This window comes from Haemorhous mexicanus, chromosome 4 (genome assembly GCF_027477595.1).
Source record: "Haemorhous mexicanus isolate bHaeMex1 chromosome 4, bHaeMex1.pri, whole genome shotgun sequence".
In the NCBI taxonomy this organism is placed as follows: domain Eukaryota; kingdom Metazoa; phylum Chordata; class Aves; order Passeriformes; family Fringillidae; genus Haemorhous; species Haemorhous mexicanus.
The window spans coordinates 904,698-924,135 of NC_082344.1; the positions used below are offsets into that span (position 1 = coordinate 904,698).

Here is a 19,438-nt window from a genome sequence, read left to right on the forward strand (position 1 = left end):
CTGTGAGGCAAGTTTCAGTTCTGACAGACTTGTTCATCAATGTACTTAATATCTTAATTTCTGCAGTGTTTTCTCATTAGGATTCAAAAGTAAACTTGTTCTCATGATAAAATGGAGAAATAAACTGTAAATCATGGCAGCCTGGTTTAACTCTAGGGGTTTTCTAATTGGAAATCTTTTAACAGGAGATAACCATGCTTTTAGTTTTACAGCATGCTTATCTTTTAATTATCTAGTTCCTTTTAATGGAAAACCACAGAAACCTACTACATTAAAACATCCTGTTTATAGCTCTAAAATATTTTACTGGCAATGTCTGAATTTCCTTATTGATGCTTATTTTCCTTTATTTGGTTTTTTTAAATCTCCTGTAGTGCTCTGACTCAGACACTGGGACATCTTAGCACACGATTGCACAATTGTGTTCAGGTTGTGGCTAGAATGGGTCCTGGAAGGGATGCAAAAAGCAATTGCTGTGAGATGGAAATGATAAACCCCCAGCCTACTCGTCAGGGTTAGGGAAGGTACTTTTTTTCACTCTTAGTTGTGCTGGGGAGGAACAACCGAATTCCCAGGAGGTTAAGTAACAAACTGCTCCTTAACCCACAGAGGGTCAGTGGCTCTCTCCCTGTTTACCCAATTTGGGGGTGAGCTTGGCTTTCTCCCAGACAAAACCTTTCAACAGGCCTGGCTTATGCAGGCTGTGGGTCAGTCAGTGCCATTTTGAGGCTCTCAGCAGGCTGTGGGTCAGTAATTGAACACAGTTTGCTTTTTGGGTTAGTATGGGATGTTTTGTGGAGGTGTTCCTCTGGGGAGTTATCTATTCCAGGTTTACGCTTGGATTTGTAACTCTGCAGGGGGAGGTCTGGCAAACACATTTTTTTGTGATCAGTACTAATGTTTCTGCAGTATAAGCTTGAAGCAGTTTCAGAGCTGTCCTGTGTCTTTAGTGCATGTGAAAAATATTCAGTATGAGTACATATGAATATGAAATTAAGTGTGGGCAATGCCATCTAAGCCGTATTCAGTGTTTTAAGATCACAAATATCAAACAGTTTGGTGTATTCTTGGTTTTCCAATGAGGCAGGATATGTTTTGGTCCTACTGATTAACAGTTGACTAAAAAAGAGTGTTGTTGGAAAAGGAAAGACCTTCAAAGTTACTACAGCTTGAGATTTCCATCAGTTTGTTTAAAAATTACCTCCTGTATCCTCTGTGGCCTTAGAAACCAGGGAAATGCATATAACTGTTCCTCTGTGGTTTGCTGGGGTTTTTGAGCCACTTCGTGTTTAAGAATTATATGTTGCAGAAGTGGCTTCCTGAAATATTTCTTAGTTACTGTCCTCATTCTCAGCTGTGTACTGGGCTCTCATATTTTGACAGAATGTGCTGTATCAACACTGTGACAAATGCCTTAACCTAATCTTCAGTGAACTGTTTGGAAAGGTGAAGCTGCCTTTAAGGGGGAGTGCAGTTGGTTCGATCAAGAGCAGTAGTGGATGGCCCTGGCCAGGTCTGGGCTGTGGGATGATGCATTGATGGCCCCTGAGAAGGGAAGGAGCTGTAGCTGAGGGCTGTGTGTCTCCTAGGTCACATCGACGAGCGGACGGTGTGCAACGCCATCGCCCCTGAGAAGGATGTGGATGGGTTCCATATCATGAACATCGGGCGGCTGTGTCTCGATCAGCCTTCCATAATCCCCGCCACCGCTGCTGCCGTCTGGGAGATCATCAAACGGACAGGTGAGAGACTCTGCTCTCCTGGAGCTCCTCCTATCCTGGGAGGTGAACAAGGGATGAAATCAGATGTGACCTAGGAGGTCAGGGTTCTCTAAGTGCTTTGGGCTGATTGAAGAACAAGCACTTAGAGCATTAATCTGAACAAGGAGCTGCCAAGTAGACAGGCTCTTGTGCCATTAGCACAGCTATTATTTAAGTGTAGACAGTAGTATTTGCTGGAACACTTCAGTAACTTTCTGGATTTCACAGTTTTGCAGGAAATTTTCTGTGCTGTTGTTGTTCTATTTGTCAAATAGAAGATGAGGTGCATCAGTTCTTGTAGAGAAGGGGGAAAAGCAAGAACAAAAAATGGGAGCACTTAATTCAGTACTGGAAGGGGATAAAAAAATGCATGTGTTCAATAGTTGTAATTTTTTATTTAGATTGGACGTGTTCTTACTCGTAGACATAAGTGCTTCCCTTTTTGACTGGAGCAAGGAAATTAAGGCTTCTTAGTAAGGGTGATTCAGGTACCCCGAATGAGCTGTCAGTTTTCTTTCTCCGAGGTGAAAGCTGAAAGTTGTTTTCTAGATCCATCCCTCAAGTTCAGCCTTGTGAATTTCCAAGTCATGTTGATGTCAGCAGTCCACAACCGCAAATAATTGTGGTGTGTCGTGGGGATTGAGAAGAAAGGTTTAGATATATCAAAATACTGGAAATTAACTTGTTATTTCTTTTTTTTCCTGCAAGGAATACAAACATTTGGAAAAAATGTTCTTGTAGCCGGGAGATCCAAAAATGTTGGAATGCCTATTTCAATGCTTTTACATACTGATGGAGAGCACGAAAGGCCTGGAGGTAAGTCCAGGAATGTTGTCACAATGTTTCCATTTGTGGAGTCCTGAAAATAAGGCTGGCTAGAGGACTCAGATTAAAGAGAAACTTTTGACACTTGTGAACACTTGCAGCCAGACCAAGAAAATAAATTTGCTAACACATTTCCTGCCTTATTCTCAGGAGGGCAGTTTCTGGACTTGACTTTTTCTGGTGTTAAGTCATCACTTCCTCCTCCATTTGAAACAGCTACGATTTCAACTGGTCCTTGAGGGTAGTACTGGCAGTGAGGCCTTGAAGAGCTGCAGAGGCTCTGGTGATGGTTTTACAGTGTAGCTGTTTGTATGCCTTACCCTCGCGCTTGTTCAGCTGGGATTTTGTTGTCATACGTAGGTGAGCACACATGTATTTTTACATGCACACACACATTTATGTATGAATAAACGAGGTGTGGCATGACCCTTGAGTTGTGCTATGTCTGTGAGGTGTTGCTTATGAAAATCCCTGAACGACCAAGCGAGGAATTCTTCAGCGTGAGTACCGCGATAACTTGTTGGCCTGGGGGGTGTTTCTGCAGTGCAGTTTATATCCCCCTGGAAATGGAGTGCTGTGGTGGAAATCTTTTTAAGTAATTCGAATTACTGAAGCCTACGTGTGCTGCTGTAATTGTGCTGTAGAAATTAAAACAAATGTAATTCAGATAGAATGCTGCCCTTTTGCAACTTCATTTTGATGTTAGGAACTGCTGTGGTGGCGTGCACAAATGAGGTAAACGTGGACGTTTAATCCCAGGCCTGTTTAATTGGAGCAGAGTGAAATCTGTTATTATTATACTAAAACACTAAAAGCTTTATACTAATCATAGAGTTGGTTTTTCCATTCAGCCTCTGTGGGAAAGTTGCTATGTGGAACTTCTCTGTGCCTGGATTGTAATTACCATTGGTGCATAGTTCTGGTCTCATCCTCATTCCCACGGAAATTAGTGGCATTTTTGCCATTTGCTGCAATTATTGGGTGACATTTGTTATTGGCAGTGCAGCTGATGTTTGAAGTAGGCTTGGTGGAACACAAGGTCATGTTAGGAGCTACTTACAAGTTTTCCACCTGGAAATGAGGAGACCTAGTGACCTGTGATGCTTTCAGCAGCTTGTTGCAAAACCCTCAGCAGCTGCATGGGCACTTTTTAGCTGTAACTAAATACTCTTTGCAGCTTCCAGCTTTTGAGTGGATTGGATCCACAACTCAGTTTGTCTTGTATCCTGGGTTTCTAGTTCCTGTTTGACTGTCTGGTAGTGCAGTTTGTTTTGGGGGGCCAGTCCCTGAGATTTTTGTGGTGCTTCATGGTCTTCTCCTAATGTTTTGGTTCCGGGCATGTCAAAAACTTCCCTTGAAAGCCTGCTTGCTGGCATTGCCAATGCTTCTAAGTATGTCTTACATGTGGTGTAGGGACAGAAGAATGGTCAGTTAGGCCCTTGCTGACACTGGAGCCTAGATACAGAAAGAGGTAACTCACTGAAGTTCTCTTTGCCTAATCTGAAGGAACGGATTAATTTCTCAGGTAGCAGACTGGAAAACTCTAATACTGAGTGTTGGCACACAGAATAAAGCAGCTGGCAATGAGAAAACGAAGGAACACGTACTTCTCTGATCATGAGCTGGGATTGTCTAAGTGCTGTGGACATGATGCGAGTACTTCTGTATTGGTGTGATCTGGTGGAGTTGGACTGCCTGACTCTCAGATGGGGCTCTCCCTGAAGATCTGCTTCAGCTTCTGCACTTGAGTTCAATTTCTGCTTCTGCTGTGAGCAGCAAGAGATTGGCCTGGATGGCACATGGAAAGAAATGGAGACCAGGCCATCGTTTCAGTTTTCTTTGTTTTTTGACCTCAGCAGGATAGGGACCAGAGAAGACCTGCAGTGAGATGCTAAAAAAACCCTCAGGTTATCAGTCATGAAAGAGTTTTTTCATCATCTGGGCTGATTTGATTAAATTTTTCTAGATTGAGAAATCATGCAGGGGGTGGGTGTATATGGTACTACTCTTCCTTTTTTTGTTGTGCATTTTGTTGGTTTTCTTTCTAGATTATGAACAAAAATTAAAAGTTGGGGACTGTCATAATTTGTGACGTTTCATATGTAGATACACTCATGTCCTCCAGGTGGCAATGTCTGATCAGATGGAAAAGCTATGAGAACCCTTTCCAAAATAAATAATGTTCTGTGTAGGCAGGTCAAGAGATTATCTGTTTTGTAAGGTAGGGAATTGGCTTTGGAGTATGATGTCGGATCTTAATTGTTAAATATATTCCTATTCTTTCAGCAGAAGTAGCAGTATAAAAATAGTTATTTATTTTCTGTTTGGGCATGATCACAAATCAATGGAAAAACCTCCCCTTTCTGAGGTGTCTGTAAGCTTCTGGGTTGCTATTTTCAAGGTAGGGGTACTTCCCCCCCTTGTTTTCTCCTTTCCTTTTTGGTAGTGAAAGCGATTACATGGTTTCAGGAGCTGACTACAGACACATTCCTCAGTAAAATCTTAGAAGCAAGTGAGCGCCTCTTTTTTTCCCTCAGAGATAACCTTGTAACTTTGGATTGTATCCATTGGTTTTTCTCAACCTTTATGCTGAGTAATGGTTGTGATTTTGGGCAAGACGTACTTCTTTTGCTTAAAGCACATGTTGGAGGATTATTTTTTTAGCCTGTACTTTTCTGTTTTCATTATCTGCAAATGTTTTCATCTGCTTGTCTTTGGGGAGGTGATGTGTACTGTGGAGCCTGAAGAAGAGGGATTAAAAAAAGAGGGAGAGAGCAGTGAAGCCAGGGCACAGAAAGGTTGAAGATGAGATGCCTGAGACAGTTAATAAGATGAGAGGCACAGATGAGACCAGTCAGACACATTGCAAAGGAAGCTGATGTGATGGTAATGTCTGAGGAGACAAAGGATTTTAGTTCAATTGCAAGTAACATGGCCTGGGTGTCTGAGTGGAAGGCAGAGATGGGGTACATAACACCTGAGTGCCGTGCGGTACAAATAATTGCGGAGAGGGTTCAAAGGACTCGTCTTGGAGAGCTGCTCTTTTTGCTGCTTGCTTGGGCAGCCTTTGAGGGAGTACCACACCTGCTGTTGGATGCACTAGGAGGCTTCAGACCCTTTCCCCGTGACTGCTCATGTTGTGGCCTCTCCTCTGTATCTCCATCAAACAGCATAAGGGTTTTTCATGTCTTAGCAGGAGAGTTCATTCTGCAGGGGCAGAAGGGATGTGTGCTTCTTGGGCTTCTGCTGGTGGTCTTGTATTGAAGCTTTTGTGTGTGGCCAACAGCTGAGTCTTGTGGCACCCTCTACACACTGGGCTTGAGAAAACAGACACTGGGTTCTGTGCTGGGTTTGCTTTGTGGAGTTCCACTGAATGTAACGAAGCTATGGAGGGTTTTCCCTTCCCATGGAAGGGAGTTGAGTCCACAGAATGTAAATGAATTAATCCTGGGAGAATTTTTAATAACAAATGTTTTTTCATATGTGTGAGCAGCAAGTGTTGTGACTGTTCTGCCTATGCTGATTTAAAAGTCACATCCCAAGACATATCTGATCATCTGTTCTGTTGGTAATGTACCAATAATGTGCCTGAAGGTAAATTCTGGGCTTTTTATGGCATCCTTTATCTGACAATAATGGTTTTTCTCTTCTGTTTCAGGTGATGCTACAGTGACCATTACTCACAGATACACCCCGAAAGAGCAGCTCAAGATCCATACACAGCTTGCTGACATAGTAATAGTTGCTGCAGGTAATACTGCTTGGTGTTAATGCTCCAATTGCAGCGTTGCAAACCTAAGAAGAGGGCTTTGCAGTCTGTGTCTGTGGCACTGGCTGTTTCACATTTCCCTGAATAATCAGTACTCACCGAGGATGTTGCAGTGGGTAGGATTTCTCACTGTAGGAAGGGCAAGTGATTTGGCTCCTTGTTCTTGCCCTTCACATTTGCAGACTCATAAACTGGTTCTCATCACATGCGACACCTTTCCCTTAGGGAGACTTCGGAGTGAACTCAAGATTGGGAACCAGTCTGTGCACCGTTTATACAGGTGTAATTATGTAAATTAAAACCTTCTCTGTGCCATGGAAAAATCATGAGTCATTTAAATTTTGACAGGAGGATTTCTTTACATCAGCTGCAGCCTACATTCATAAAACCACGGTATCATTCTCCCGCTGTTAGAATTAAGGCCGACCTTGCCAAATTAACTGGAGGTTTGGATGCCCTATGTTAGTAATGGCTGGTGTTTTTTCTCTTTTGCCATTATCGTGTCAAGAGAAAGACAATGCTGACTGCCTAGAGAAAGGGGACTGAAAGATCAGTGTCTGTACTCTTAAAGCAATGTTAACTGAAATACTTGGAGTTTAACTAATCTATCCCAAGGAAACAAGCAGAACTCTGCTTCTAAGCAGCCTTTGTTATTTGTTTACAGGTAATACATATAGAAATACCAATTAATTTTTAAAAATCGAGTGATCCAACTTAGTATAACCTTGGTGAAATTCTGAGTCCCTTTGTGGCTCAGGGATATCATCCTTCTTTTGTACCTCTTTGTAGGACTACAAGAGGATTGTGTCTTTCCTCTGCTCTGCTTCCTTTCCCCCTCTTTCTCATCCTCAATACCCAAGACTTGATGTATTTTCTAGTTGAAGATGGACAGGTACCTGTCTAAAGCTTGTCACTTCCTGTTGAAGTGAGATGCCCTTTCCTTCAGGGTTTGACTTCACTGCCTCTTTACTAAGGCAGGCCAGGATCAAGAAACAACTTATTTGTCCGACATCTAATTGTTCAACTGTGGGCCTGACCAGAATTCACCACTGTGAATAAAAGACAGCAATGGTATGCTAACTGGAAATAAACCAGTAACTTTTCATCCAATTTCACTGCTTCCAGTTTAATCATTTCTTCTGATTTCTGTGCTGAACATGGTTTGTCATTGTGCTTGGAGTTAAATGGTCCAGTAACCATTTAGCCATGTTTACCTTTCCCATTATTTTCCTTGTATGATTTGTAACAGGAGCGTGATACAACGCTCATTACACAACTTGAGATATACTTGGAATGATGAAAAAACCCAGGGCTAGGTTGTGCAAACAGCACACAGCCCTGCCCCGGTGTATTGCTCTGGGGAAAGTTGTGTTTTACAAAGGTGGATTCACTCCAAGCTTCCATTTGTTACATGAGAACTGTGTGCATTTTACCTCTGGGATCACACACTCCCCGGAAATGGGTGATCTGTTCAGTGAGTGTTACCTTTCTTGCAACTTGTGCCTTGCCAGGTTGGAACAGCTGCTTTTACAGGCCACTGCAGAGGATGTGCAAATGGAAAAGAGCTTTTTTTGCATGTGCCTTCATGGAAGACCAAGGTTCCTTTTCCTGTGTGTGACTTTTACTAGAGCCATCTGCCTCCTGATTGGTGACTTGTTGCAGTGAGTCCCTTCTGATCTGGTGCTCCACCTCTGAGTGCTTTCCTGTTCACTTGCATTCATACTTTTGGGAGCACTTCAGATCAGGTGCTTCTTTTCTCTATTACTCCTGAATGTGAGAAGGATTGGCTCTGTGTGCTGTCTCTCATTTGCCCCCAGGCTTAGGGCACCAATTTTCCTGATTATTTGGATTGCAACTATCTATGCAATTTATTCCCTTCTTCTTGTTCCTACTTGACTCCTTGAATCTTGACTCCTTGAATTTTAAGTTCCAACAGTGCTGCTCTGTCCAGCCTACCCCTCCCTAAAATCTCTTTCAATACCCCACAGCTTTTGAGTTTCTCTGTAAGGCATTGCTTGCTGTTAAGCACACCTGACACTTTGTATGTCACTGGAGGGGTTACCCCTCTTGGCCTGCAATCCCTGCCTGTACAGGCATCCCATGCAGTCTGTTCATTTTGCTATCAGCCCAGCCCCATGGCAGTAAGTGCAGCTTTACCCAGCGGCGCTCCTAGAGCCACCTCAGCACAGGCAGGGCTGTGATGGAAGCAGCAGCACTCTTGAACCAGCCAGCTTTCTGCTCCTGCTGTCTGGGAATTCCAGCCTGCTGAGAGAAACAGGGCTCATCTGCCTGCTACCTTTGGAGAGGGGATAAAGAGGAAAAGTAGTGACTGTGCCAAATGCCAGATGAACTTCTGCTTGGACTGCTTGCTGTGTCCCTCAGGACATGATCTGTGGCCTTCTTGTGTAGGAAGTGCTGGTTGATCAGACCCTTTATGCTGGTAGGCTTCCTTGGAAATGCACAATTCTTGCACCTAAACTCAGATTAGGTAGGGCCTTGTTTTTCCTTTGTTTGAAATGTCATTAATCATTTTCTGCAGAAATTGCCAGTGAAAGGTTTTTCCATTTTCTTCAGTCAGTGCATTTTAGGAAAACCTACCCCAATGTTTATCCCTTCCTACTCGGTATGTAAAGTAGGCTTAAGTAGCTAGATATGCTCCTTTGGTTTGGGGGTTAGTTCATTTGTTGCTATTAGGTATTTGGCTTACTCTCAAACCATGTTACAAAGCGTGTAACTGTGCAGCTTCCATTAATATGCTTCCAGCCCTATCACACACAGATCATTTACCCCCATAAGGCTGAGGCATTATCCAATTACCAGCCAGGTTGCCATGGATTACATCAGAGGGGGATGAAGGAGATGCAGTCAGATGTTATCATTCGGGCTAGGAAAGAGTTTGAGGAGTTTGAGATCTTGGCTTGCTCAACATGAGAAGCAGAGTTTCAAGCGGGTGTCTTATAGGGGGGTGAGAAATGGAGAGCAAGGAGTGCCCTGGTACTGTCTGTATCCAAGTGACTGTGTCTCAGTGCTCCAGCACTGCACATGGAGCCAGAGCATTTTACACCAGCGCTTCCCTCCAAAATACTGCAGTTTCAACCCGTATGGATTTGGTTTCTTTTCCTTTTTGCCTTCTCCCCACCGGAGAGAAAGCTGCTTTGGTGGGGAGGGGTGAGTTCAGACTCCCTTTTTGGAGGTACTCTAACGTTCCTCTCAGAACAAAAAGGTGATGGAGTTGCTCAAGAAGCAAGGTGAGTTGTAATATTTAGTTTGGAAATTTCCGCTACTGAAAGCTGGAGGTTGCATGGTAGGGAAGTAATTCTTGACAGGAGTCACAGGGCCATGGTTGTGTTTCATTAGCTAGACTTTGAGGTGACCTTTTAGGTTTTCTGGGTCCTGACTGAAGCACATATTCATGATGAGTATCAAGAAGCTTCACATTTAAATGTGCTGGAGAAATAAGGCACGTGTGAAAAAGCTGTGGTGGCTTTTGGTGCCTGTTTGAGCCGGAATTTCTTAATAGCAAAAAATTCCTACTCCAGGACACCCCAGAGATGAAGCCCACAAGATGTGCAATGCCCAGGCTGGGCCTCCCAGGTCAAGGGCGGAGGTCTCCCAAATTGTTGTCAAGAGCAAGACATGGTGTGTTGTCCCTGTGGAAGATCAGAGTGGTCTGCTGGGATTACTGTAACAGTTCAAATTGCTTACTGGTTGAGTGTGTTTGTTGACCCCAAACCAATCCCATGGCACAACTTCTGGTGGGATGTTTTTTTGTGGTTTTTTTTTCTCCTTTCTCAAGTAGTAGTAACAAACTGTGTGCAATGGAGAAATGGTTGTGTTCAGTGTGGGGTGTATCAAGAAACATTCAACGTTGTAGAATTCTGTTTTGTGCATGCAGAGCTGTGCATGCACACCCCTTGATATCACTCAAAAGCGATAACCTCAGGTTACCTGGCCAGGGTAATGAAATGTGTTTATGGTTCCAGGTATCCCCAAGTTGATTACAGCCGATATGGTCAAAGAAGGTGCAGCTGTGATTGATGTAGGCATCAACCATATCCATGATCCTCTTACAGGAAAAACCAAATTAGTTGGGGATGTGGACTTTGAAGGTCAGTGAAACACTCTTCATATAAATCTGTTGTATAAATATATTGAAGTTCATAGGATTCACTCATGATAGATTTTTGGACTAGGCAGTGTCTCAAATGAGACCATGTTTTCAGGAATGTTTTGTAACTTATTTACTTAAATAAGAACACGGGTATCTGCTATTAAAAATGGGTGTTACTTAGGAGATCAAGTGCTATGCTACTTTTAATTACAGGCACCAGCAAACTCTAAGAGATACAGATGAGCTCTTCTGGCAGTGGTGTAGAAGGTGCTTGTGTCCAGTTCCTTTAATCTTTTGTGTTTGTGACATGTTTGAAAAGTCATCAATGGAAACAATGTCTGCTCTTTCTCAAGCATAGGGTCTCCTGCTGTTCATAGCAACTGTTATTAAACCATAGCTTCTCAAAGCCTCCTTTTGTGCTCTTCCTCTACACTTGTCTGTGAAAATGTTAACTTGGCTGTAGAAATACCCTTTATGCTAAGTTGAATGAGGGTTCATCTCAAAGTGTTTAATATCTTGGTCCAGGCAAGCGTAGCAGATAAAAATTGTTGTTACATTGATCTTTTTATGTTTAACTTGTTGCAGAGCAAGTTCACAATGTAACTGCTCTGGAGGAGCTCCAGACAGGAATAGCAGGATGGTTGCACCTATTGGCAGTGTTGAGTGTGGGAAGCTTAGGCAGCATTTACCCGCATTATTAATGGTTCTCAACAGTTCCTTGTTTTGATAAGTATGAAAATCACCCACAGGTTTTTTTTCACAGTTATTAACATCTTGGCTGGCATAATGTTTCAAAGCCTAATTATATTCAGAATGGTTTGAGCCAGCTGTGTGTATTTCTAATTACATCACTCCCTTAAGTTCCCTGCTGCTTTTATTCATCATGCCTGTTACCTGTCTGTTAAAGTCTGTGAAATTAGCTGCATGAGTGTAGCTGAGCGACTGTCTTGGAATGTGTTGGGAAATGTGCAACTGGATGTGTGAAACAGAGCTCCAGGAAAACAAATCTTTCGGAGGACAGCTTGAAATTTTTTTTTTTCTTTTTCTGCCTGGATTTGTGGTATCACAAATAAAAGGTTCTATTTTCTGTTTTCAGAGCTGAACTAAAGTACAGAGAATTTCCAGGTGTTTGGTTAGCTTTAGCAGGTAGGGGAGTACAGAAGCTGTAACTTTGAGAAAGGTGAACCTGCATCCTTCTTGTTTGTTTCTCCTCAAACACGGGACCTTGTGTCTGCAATAAAGGTGTAGATTCAGTGGCAGGAGTGATTCAGAGTTTCAGCAATGCACTGTATCTGTCTCATCATGTCTGCTGTGGGTTGTTCTTGAGATTTCACCTGGGGGGAGGGAAGATCCAAAAAAGAGGGAGGAACTTGAGCTTGGATTATGCCACTGGAGTTACAAGTAGCATTTCTCTGTGCATTGCCAAAGGGAAGTTGTTGTTGGTTCATTGGTATCGGTGAAAGTTTCACTAAATCTTTAACAACAACAAAAAACATCCCAGTGTATACAGTTCTGAAGACTAGCAAGTAAACCACCCTTGGCAAGTACTTGATCTGGCAGTTAGGAAGTGGAACAAGCCTGCATGTTTGTGTAGCAAATAACTTTATCCTTTTCCCCTCTTTGATCACTTGGCTGAATCTATATTTAAGCCGGAATGAAAATGGTTTTTGCAGATTGAAGCCAGGCACGTAAATGGCTGGCTTGACATGTGGCACCTGTGTAGCATCACACAGCCCACCAGTATCTTTTGTCTCTTCATCCACTTCTTTAGGAGAAAAATCCAGCTGTGGAGAGAGAGGGGTTTAAGTGTGCAATCAGAGTTCAAATTGCATTTACAAAAATAGATGCAAATGTCTTCCTTCACTAGGTCATCTGGCTGAAACATTGCTGTAGTGGAAATTAATTTTATTAGGTGGATGGAAGGTGTTGTGATTCAGTTGCTTATCTTGCTGGATCCCATCTTCTAATCTCTGCGAGCTAAGTGAGGGAGCAGAGGTTATTTGTATCTCTTTAACAACAAAAGAATGCATCTCAACTCTGCTTATTTGTGTCTTTCGTTGTTAAATTCAGCGTACAAATTTGTGAAAATAACAGAATGCCTTTAGTAAGCAGTATTTGTGATTTCCCATTTCTCCACATGTCCTCTTTTTGACACTCCAAACTGCATCCACATCAGAAACCAGTAATGGCTTGGTCTGGAGTGGTTGACTGTGCAGTTCCAAGGTATCTAAAAGAGCAAGACAGGAGAACACTGTGCATGTGGAGGTCAGCTGCCAAGCACTGAGATACCCAGCCTGGTACTGCAGGGATATATTCAACTGTTTGTGCAGCTCTCCGTGTAAAACCACCACAGCACGTGGCGAGTCCCTGTTCATGTTCAGAGTTCTGCACTCTCGGGAGTGGCTGTCCTGCCTTCTGGAAGCCTCATGAGGAAGAGTGAAGTGCTAGGAAGGAGGAGAAGCAGTGGCATCCCTGTGTGATCCCCGGTGCCATTTCAGCTGGTTTGGGGCAGCCGGTTTCAGCGGCAGAAAGGGAGATGTGTTTCTCTGAGCCGTGTAGTGCACGTGTGGGTGTGCTCGGCCCTGTTTTATACGCTTTTGTTGGCACAACTGTAATGCCAAGGGAGGAACATTTAGCTGAAACAGCTCTTTTGGGTGGAGCATCATTTCCAGGAGTAACTGGTAGAGCAGGGTAGTAACACGCCGCAGTAGTAGCTCACCTTTGCAAGTGGAACTGGAAATACCAATGGAAGCAAGGTTGCTTGTATTTCTTTACGATTCCTTCCAGATTTTTGACAAACAGCAGTGCTGATTGTTGAATTTTCATTAGATGCCTATGTAGAAAAGAAATCCTTTTTGTGAGATATTTGTTAGGTGACATAGTTGTGGTATGAGTGGCTTCACACATGAGAACTGTTCTTTCTGACTGGACAGTGTGAAAGAGATTGTGGAGAATTGGTGCCACCATGAGCCGGAAGGGATTCCCAGTGCTGAAGAGCAGAAGAGAGCCCCAACAACTGATTGTGGTCCAAGGTGATGGGCCTATATTATGCTTTTTCTCTGACTGCGGTTGCCCACCACAATCTTCAAATCTAATTAATTAGTGGAAGTGGTGATCCTTCAGCTGTGCCTGGGCAGCAGTGTGCAGGAAGCCTGGCCTCTGTGACAGCCGCTGCATCTCTTGCTGTTTGCTGCCTCTCCGCGTTCGTTGTGATACCTGCCTGGCTATAGGCTGCTCCTCACTCCTTGAGTCCTTTCCAAATTAGCTCCCTGTGCAGCTTTCCCAAACAGCAGTCACGAAAACAGAATGTGGATGTTCCAGGTGTTTTTGCTGTAGCCCTAGTGAATTCCTTGGTCAGTTTATTTCAAAGAGCTGGCTTTTATTTTGCTGTGAAGAAGGGCCCAGTCTGTGTGATCACGTTGCCATATTGCTGCCCTGCAGACCTTATTGCCTGTTCATTGCCTGTTGTGCTCCATGACTGCAAGGAATGAATCACAAGGTTGGTGTTAGGCTGTGACTGAAGCCAGAAGGCTGCTGCCTAACTGGGGTCAGTGAGCTGCTGCGTGGCCAGTCAAGATTGTCCTGCACAGAAGAGGGTGTTGTTCAGGGGTGTTACTGATACACACGCTGTTTGAATTACAGCACTGCACCAAAATTCCTTTGTATTGCAGTTAAAATAGCTGCGATATGAGGAGCAAGGATGAGAAAAAGGAGGAACTCTGAGAAGTGGGGTAGATGCTTGCTGCTTGGTATCCCGCAGTGCAAAGTGAGAAGAATCCCCGAATGTGTGGGGCAGAAGATGGGATATCTAGTGTGGCAGCTGAGCACGTTGTTTCACACTTGGGTAGCGCTGCAGGGATGCAGCAATCTGGTGTATCTTTACAGGGACTTGTAAAGCCATATGGAAACAGTGCTTAGGCAGGAATTACTCTGCATCACTTAATGCAGATGCACAAGACTGCCTTCAGGTTGAGACTTGCCATTGGTTTGTGTGATTAACCCTATTAGGTGTGTGATGTCCTCAGCTTTAAAGGAACCTAGGAATGAAGGGCTGTCTCCAAAGCAGTGGATCCTGTTTTTCAAGGAAACAATCTACATTTCATTTCTTCTGAAGAATCAAAGGAAGATTTCAAGGTTCTACAGGAGCTGCAAAATAGCAGCTCCTCCCCCATAGGCATCTAATTTGCATTTTCCAGATTGTCAGGGGAAGGTCTGAGAGACCAGTACCCATCTGGAGAAAGCAGGAGGAGAGCTGTGGACTAAGTTACTTCATTCCTGAGAAGCAGAAGCAGGACCTGATGGAACGGACAGCACAGCACCTCGCCTGCCTACATGAGATCAGTCACACATTGACAGGGTGTCCGAGAACTGTGCTTTGGCCTATTTCACATGACCAGGAAAGTCTATTGATGTTTTTGAGGCCAGGCTATCTTCCCCCTTTGGTCACTGGCATTCATCTTGGAAAATTGCACTCACCATATCTGTGTTTACTCTTACCAATGGGAACTTATCAGATGGTGATTTCCCCAGCACAGACGCCTGCTGTGTGTTCAAGACTCTGGATCAGCTTTTGTGCATAAGCTATCTGGGTGGTTTTATGCTAACTGACAAGAAATTTGGCTTCTACCATGCTTAGCCACAGGGATTTCCATAATGGTAGAATATGGGCAGAGGAATTCCCCAACAACTTGGGAAAGCAGTGCACTGTGTGTTTCCTGCTGGGTAGGGTTACTAACACCACAGGCAATGCGGGCTGTACCTGACAGTGACCTGACAGGCACTGGAAGGCTTTCTTGAGGAAATCTATGGAAAGGCATGGTCTGGTTGTGGGCTGTCCTCCTTGTAGGCAAGGTGGGAGTAGTTTGAATAACACCACAAAAAGGAGGTAGGTAACATTGCCATGGAAACAAATATATTTCAGTTTGAAGTGCCTACAGTATTTTCTGTGTGAATGGCTGTGTTTTCTTCACATGTGGGTACATTTCAGTAGTTATGACACTAATCTGACAATTCATAGTAACTGTATTAAATCTAGGCACCGTTTTGAAGTGGTAGGTACTTCAAAATAATATGACTATTGAAAAGGTTAATTGTTTGTGTTTCAGAATATTGAGAAACAATTGTCATATGACATCTGAATTAATTTGTTGAATTTTACATCTGAAGAAAAACCGCGTTGTACCCTGACTTCCTTTCCATGTATTTTAGCAGTATATCTGGTGGTGCCAGTCAGCAGGATAATTAAAACCCTCCTGGTTGTATTTACCAGCTCTCCTCAATGAGGGTTGATCTTTAGTTCGGTGAGGTATTTGCTGTTAACTTTGCAAATGCTCTCGTGAGTTTCCTGCCATGGGAGAGGTTCAGACAGCATTTTATGAATTTATGTCTGGCTCCTCAAATCTAGTGAATCTCATTTCCCAAAACCCCCAATGTCCAATTTTTCAAATTCTTTTGTAATATTTTTTTTTGAGGCCTCCTTATTCCTGACAGGTAAGCACCATGTAGATTCCAGAGACTGAAGAAAAATACACTTAAAGCAGTAGCAAGCAACAAACAATCCTGTTTGTTCCAAAGCCTAGTTTTCAGTCTCTTAATCTCTTCTCATAGCCAGGCAGAGTCTGCTCTGTAGGGACTTCAGTGGAATTGAATGTGTTTGTGTCACTTGTGCTTGCTCAGTCGTCTCCTCTGTGTATGCCTTTGAAAAGGCAAAGCTTCTGTAAGTGGGGAATGATTTACCAAGAAGTTATTACTAAGCAAGCCAAAAAAAGCTCCAAACTAACAAACAAAAAAACCTCTCATGGAGGTGCCCTTAAAAAACCCTGACTCTCAGTATTAACGAGGTGAGTCCCTACAAAGTTGAGCAGAATTCCTTTGCAGACAGCCTGTAATTCTGATCAATGGCATTTTGTGCAGTAGGTAAGAAGATCAAGCCAGGGTTTATTGCTGTGTTATATAATTTCCTCATACAAACACCTTAATTTAAATGCACTTAAGGTGTATACTGAATTTGAGTAGTCTAACATGGCTAATGGTTGGACCTAATTCATCAGTAAGATTTTCCTTTGTGGTACTTTGGGAGGACCTGCCCCTTTGCATCCTGGTTTAATCTAGGCACCCTAGTGAAAACAATCTAAAAAAGAATTCTTTTCTGGAGGAACTGGGTGTTTATGGCTGAAATTGCTGTGGGAATTTTGCAAGTAGAATTGTATTTTTTCTTGAAGTGAACTCCTTTGTTGCTTCTAGTGTGAAGCAGAAAAACAAATGAAACAGAATTGTACTCTCTCCCTCTCCATTTTTATATTTCTTTCTATGATCTCAGAGTGTCTTTATAGCTTGTGTTGTAGGAGAACAGATTATGGGACAGAGGGAATGGGGCTGTGGCTGAGCCTCATCCCTAATGGGTGCAGCTGTGTAAAACAGGTGAACATGGTTGAAGGGAAATGAGCACGGAATGCTGAGGTGCTTTGACCAATCACAGAAGAGTACAAGGCCCCACAGGTGGCATGCATGTGAGAAGCCAGGTAGAAAAGGTTGTAGTGGGGAACCAAAAAGTGCTGAGGCTTGAAACCATTCATGGTGTCAGCTATGTGTCCTCTGTCACGTGGGGAGCAGAGGCTGACTAGGTGACTTAGCTGCTGGTGCTGTGCTGTCAATGGCAGTAGTGCCAGCAGCCTCCTGCTCTGTGTGTTGCTCCTCAGGAACACAGAGCTGGGGGGTGTCACCTCCTTACCCACTGAATGGCATCCCCAGCTTCCATAGCTCTCCTGGATATTGCTGGTGTGGTGTCCCAGCTGACAGATGGGGGTGATGTACATCCGTGCTGCTCTCCTGGGCCTGTCCTGACCTCGTGTCACACAGATGTTCCTGGGACAGCTGGTCAGCTGCGTCACATGTGTGAATGTTTTCCCTTACCATAAGAGTTCCTTGGGATTAGCCTTCCATCTGTCGGAGTGCGGGCTGTGTGAGTGCCTGTGCTGCCGTGGGGAAAGGGCAAGGTGCTGCAGGTAGATCAGCTGAACAGGTTGTGCAGCCTTGGCCCAGAACTAGCCCTGGGTGATGCATTCAGATTAGGAGAAGTACCTTGCAGCCCCGGTGCTGGCCACATTCCATCTCTGCCCTGGCTGCACTAAAGCTTCTGCCTTGGCTGGTCCCTTCCCAGCAGTACCTGCCAGTCACAGCCCTTGATGCATATGTGGGGAAAAAAGGTTTGGAAGCGTTCTTATTCAATGCCTTTTTCTCTTTTCTCTTAGAAGTGAAGAAGAAGGCTGCCTTTATCACTCCGGTGCCGGGAGGGGTAGGACCTATGACTGTTGCAATGCTTCTGAAGAACACACTCCTGGTTGCTAAAAAGCTCATTTACTAGAGCAAATGGGTTACCTTGGAAGAAGAATCTGAGTTGTTCTATTTATTGATACACAAAACACTTATTTTTTACTGTAAATATATTTATTTCTACATTGTATTTATTTTTTCATGTCAGGTATGTTAAATCTGATGGTTTATAAGATGTTCAGATACTTTGTCTTACCTCCTACTGACTTATTGTGAGCAAAATCGACTTGGAGAATGCAGCCTACACAGGTATGTTGGTGGTGGTGGCCAATTATGTGTTTGAGACTGAAGAATGAAGTGTAAATTACAACTTTACCTATGTATTGGGGCAGTTGTCAAGGTCTTGTAAACACCTGGGACCTGTTCAAACAACATAAAAACTAAGACATGCTAGCTATCTTTCAAATACATGGTTTGGGTTCTGAGGTCACTAAGCACTCTGGATGTAGTTCAGGGTCTTTAAATACATTTTTTGAACAAATAGACCCAGCAGTGGCCAGGCATAATGTTGACATGAATGCAGTTGTTCAGTAAATGTTTTGAGAGAGTCAAATAAGCTTGAACACTGGTGAAATTCTGACTTGAAGCAGCTGCAAGAGGTAAGCATGAATAAGTAGCTAGAATTGAGACTGCAGTTAATTTTTTTCCATGTCTGGGCAAATTGCTTTGGTGCTTAATAATGCCATCTCACAAAAACCTCCCAAACCTGACTGGCTGATTGGGCTGAATTTGATTGAAATGGAATGGAATGGAATGAAATTGATTGGAATTGAGTGGAACGTAGTTAAAACTACTCTACACGTACCACATATGTAGTGTGGCAGGAGATCAAGAGGAGGAGAAAACCAAAGCTTTATCCCTCATGAAATATTTGTGTTGAACTTTAAGCCATTTAATTATTCTCTTATTTTTCAAAACTGCTTCAAGAGGGCTTTTTTTAGTCAACGTTGTAAGCCTTGGCTTCAATGGCCACAGTACTTTGCTGGCTAGAGAAGAGCATATGGGATGAGTATGCTTCTATTCCCCAAGCTGTTTCCTGGAGGGATCTGTAACAGCTACTGCTGGGATGCCAGTTCAGCTGAGTGTGTGCACGGGTGACATTCCCACTGAAGGCAGTTGCAGACAGTTTGGACTGCTACGTGTTTTTATCTGAGTCAGGATTATTAGTTTATTTTCATCTGGAGCCATAGGTGTTTGGTACTGGGCTATAGTGAACTTGGAAGGGGAAGGAAAAAGACTGTGGATAAGTTCTCTTGCTGTTAAGGGAAAAATGCCCTTACTGTGATAAAGAAGTCAAGGTGGAGCATCATTTCCGTGCTGACTGTTCTTGTGATGGATTTTGAGTTTCCTTTAGCACGGTGTTAGCAGAAGTTTGACAGGATTATTACTAAATATACGGTGCCAATGATGCAGACGCTTGCTTGTCTTTTTAAATGCAGGTGGTAATATAAATTTATGTGGTAATGTAAGTGTTAGGAGGATGAAGGTACCTATGGAGACTGTACTTGGACTCATCAACCCATGACTGAAAGATGGAATAAAACTTGTTCGCTCTTACCTTGGTCTTGCTGGAGGGTGTTGATGTGGTTTGGGGCATGGCCGTGCTCTTCCTTTGTTTATTGCGTGTTGCGCAGTCATTGC

The 19,438-nt window shown here is 43.4% G+C and overlaps 1 protein-coding gene across 11 annotated transcripts in view; it reads left to right on the forward strand.

Annotated features, from left to right (window-relative positions):
• The window catches only part of MTHFD2L (methylenetetrahydrofolate dehydrogenase (NADP+ dependent) 2 like), a 28,279-nt gene that overhangs the window by 6,856 nt on the left and 1,985 nt on the right, over positions 1-19,438 (forward strand). For 2 of the 11 annotated variants that reach the window (XR_009486094.1, XR_009486093.1), the window contains exons 4-8: positions 1,590-1,742; positions 2,469-2,576; positions 6,244-6,336; positions 10,338-10,463; positions 17,716-18,046. Coding sequence is in view for 9 of the 11 variants with exons in the window: in XM_059843482.1 (XP_059699465.1) it covers positions 1,590-1,742; positions 2,469-2,576; positions 6,244-6,336; positions 10,338-10,463; positions 17,716-17,828 (593 nt within the window). In the remaining 2 variants the exon portion in view is untranslated. Of the gene's footprint in view, positions 1-1,589; positions 1,743-2,468; positions 2,577-6,243; positions 6,337-7,865; positions 9,310-10,337; positions 10,464-14,661; positions 19,355-19,438 lie in introns of those variants that run through there. The other 9 variants (XM_059843482.1, XM_059843481.1, XM_059843489.1 and 6 more) reach the window with 7 other exon arrangements.